Source organism: Plasmopara halstedii, assembly GCF_900000015.1.
Source record: "Plasmopara halstedii genome assembly, contig: Scaffold_3111, whole genome shotgun sequence".
In the NCBI taxonomy this organism is placed as follows: domain Eukaryota; phylum Oomycota; class Peronosporomycetes; order Peronosporales; family Peronosporaceae; genus Plasmopara; species Plasmopara halstedii.
In genome coordinates, this window is record NW_020190014.1 from 141,713 (window position 1) to 144,567 (window position 2,855).

Below are 2,855 nucleotides of genomic sequence, written 5' to 3' on the forward strand. Positions count from 1 at the left end.
TTGTAAGATTTTTAGTGAAAGTTAAAGAGGTACAACAAACTTTAAAAGGCGTACTCAACAAAAAATGCTTGAAGATAATACGCTTTTAAAGTAAGTAGATTTGAAACTCGTTTAAGTAGCATTTATACGACCCCCTGTCCTCAACACAATAATTGCAGTATTGACGACCATGCAATAATGAGTTACTCACGCTTGATCAGCCAGTTTACTTACGTCGACCGCCTCTCTGAACAAAAGTTTTCTTTGCACCATGGCTAGTTCTATGCAGACGCGAACATTACACACACATGAAAGTTGGGCAGAACATGAAGTATCTTTGAGGCAAATATAATTTGTTTTTTTACGTTACTTCAGGATTTTCTACATGCTGTACAATAGGCTAAGATAAAGTTTAGTATTTAGAATGTTTCTGATTGGTACTTTTACTGGGCTGGGCGATATATATAGTACCTGTCCGCGTTTCTCACCTTCATTCTACATTCGACACCGCCATGGTCGTGTCACAATCCTTCCTGCATTTCGCGGCTCTACTGGCACTCACCGCTCCCTCTTCCGTGCATTCTCGCGCTATGGATGTGGACGAATGGCCGTCTACAGAGGTACATTAATGATACGATGTCGTCCAGCTCATTTGACATGGTCGTCCCATCTATTCAGCCTCTTATTGCTTTTCATTATTTCTTTCGTACTTAGAGTGACCACACGAAGCTGCAGGTAGTCTTGCCAGAAAAGCTCATGAAAAAGGATGGATACGCGCATAAAGATGCGCTGTTTGGTTATCCGGCATACTCAATGGGCTCCCTTCAGACCCAATTGGTTTACACGAATGATTCTGGCTGCGAAGAGATAAAAAATGGCGATTGGGAACCGCCTTTTGCGCTCATGTTGGACCGTGGTGGTTGTCATTTTGTGGAAAAGGTGCGTCGTGCTCAACATGCCGGTGCGCGTGCCGTGCTGATTGCAGATAATAAGTGCCTGTGCACCGACGTGGAGTGTTTGCGAGAGACTGGCGACGACTTTTGTGAGACGGTTTTGCCATTTATGGCAGACGATGAGTCAGGCGGAGATATTTCTATTCCCAGTATGTTGATTCGTAAAAGTGATGGTGACGCTATCAAGCGCGAAATTGCGCAGAGCAAGGGTGTCAGCAATGTGATGGTTAAGTTTGACTGGGGTATTCCTTCGCCTGATGGTCGTGTGGAATGGACGCTGTGGCAGAGCGCATGGGATGAGCAAACTTCATCAACTCTGTCTAATCTTGACGGAATGATCTCAGCACTCGGTGATCGTGCCTATTTTACACCGCATTTTGTATCATACAACGGGACAAAAGTGGGCTGCCGTGACCATGATGCGTCAAATATGTCGGCCTGCGGCAATATGTGCCTAAACAATGGTCGCTACTGCCTGTTAGACCCTTCACCTTTCCATGACCGCTCGACTGGAGCGTCGGGAGCTGATGTGGTGCTTGAGAATCTACGACGTAAATGTATTTGGAACCTGGAGAGCAAAACTGATCCGGGTGTTGGAAAAAAATGGTGGGAGTATGTTGGAGCCTCCGCGGAAACATGTGGGCAGGATGAGAATATGTTTCGTGAGCAATCGTGCGCTGAGAATGTTATGAAGAAGCTGAACATTGACACCAATGCGGTTGAAGATTGCATGCAACCTTATGGTATTGATGTTGACAAGGTAAACCCACTTCTTGAGGAGGAGCTCAAGGAGCAGACAGCACTTCAACTTTTGCGACTGCCGGCGCTATACGTTGATGGAGTCCATGCTCGTGGTCGTGTAGATCCGACTAGCATTTTGGGTATGGTATGTGCAGGCTATGGTGTGCACGACCCTCCTGAAGTTTGCACTTGTGCTTCCCAATCGTCAGTTGGCCTATTAGACTGCGTAAAAGTGGGTAGTCTTGCCAATGCGGCTGCCATTACTGGCAACAGCGGCTACTCCTTCATGTCGCTCGTGGTTGTGCTGCTCGCATTTGTGGGAATAGTTGCAGCAGGTGGCTTTGTCTACTGGCGTCGTACTCAACGCCACATGCGTGACCAGGTGCGTAGTATTCTGGCCGAGTATATGCCGCTTGAGGATCAGACCACGGACGACGACTACGATCTGGAAGATGAAAAGTCTCGCATGCTTCACCCGGCGGAACGTGCTGCTGCGAAGAGCCCTCGTGGCTACATGCCTTCTCGTGGATTTTTAGACGAAGATGAGGAAGAGGGCATGTGAGCTCGCAACCTTAGGTTTACGGCTCAAGAAATTTGTCTAGCATGCTGTTAACTTCATCGTTTGGCAAATGAAATCGAGATGGCCACAGTGATAAAGTAATTAATGGTTTCACAGCGATGGGGCATGCAAAAACTACATTTTACTTTGTTCATTTGTATCTAAAATTGCTGCAGTTGAGTACCAAATATAAGGAGGCAATAAGCAGTACGAAAATGGCAGAATCTATAGGAATTGTTTAGCCGTATCTTGCTGACAGGACGCACAGTATAGTGCAATAATATTCGGAAGAGCTACAAATTTAAATGCATTTTCAAATTTATCAAGCCGAAACACAATACAAAGCTGAAAAATTGTGCGAATTTCACGTTTTGCTTTTGGATTTCACCAATATTTCGACTAGAAGCGAAGGTTTTATCTGCCTTTGACTCCTGCTTACCAGCGGTAAGCATCCAAGTTGTTGGCCAGGATACCTGAAGTGTATACTTCATGCTATCAGTGTGCTGCAGCTTAGGACGGTTGTTGGTAGGAGAGTTTTGAAATTTCTCATTGGTTTCTGTGCAGATGTAACGGGGTTACATGAGAGTGACCCGTCACTCTCCCAAGGGAACTGTGGTGTGGCA

General features: G+C 45.8%; 1 protein-coding gene across 1 annotated transcript; it reads left to right on the forward strand.

The window, feature by feature from the left end:
- Nucleotides 1-491: 491 nt before the first annotated feature.
- PHALS_07543 (Protease-associated domain, PA) lies at nucleotides 492-2,235 on the forward strand (the record flags this gene model as incomplete). Its single annotated transcript, XM_024721028.1, has 2 exons — nucleotides 492-599; nucleotides 694-2,235. 2 exons carry the CDS (start codon nucleotides 492-494, stop codon nucleotides 2,233-2,235), a joined length of 1,650 nt encoding a protein of 549 aa, XP_024586168.1.
- Between the last annotated feature and the right edge of the window lie 620 nt (nucleotides 2,236-2,855).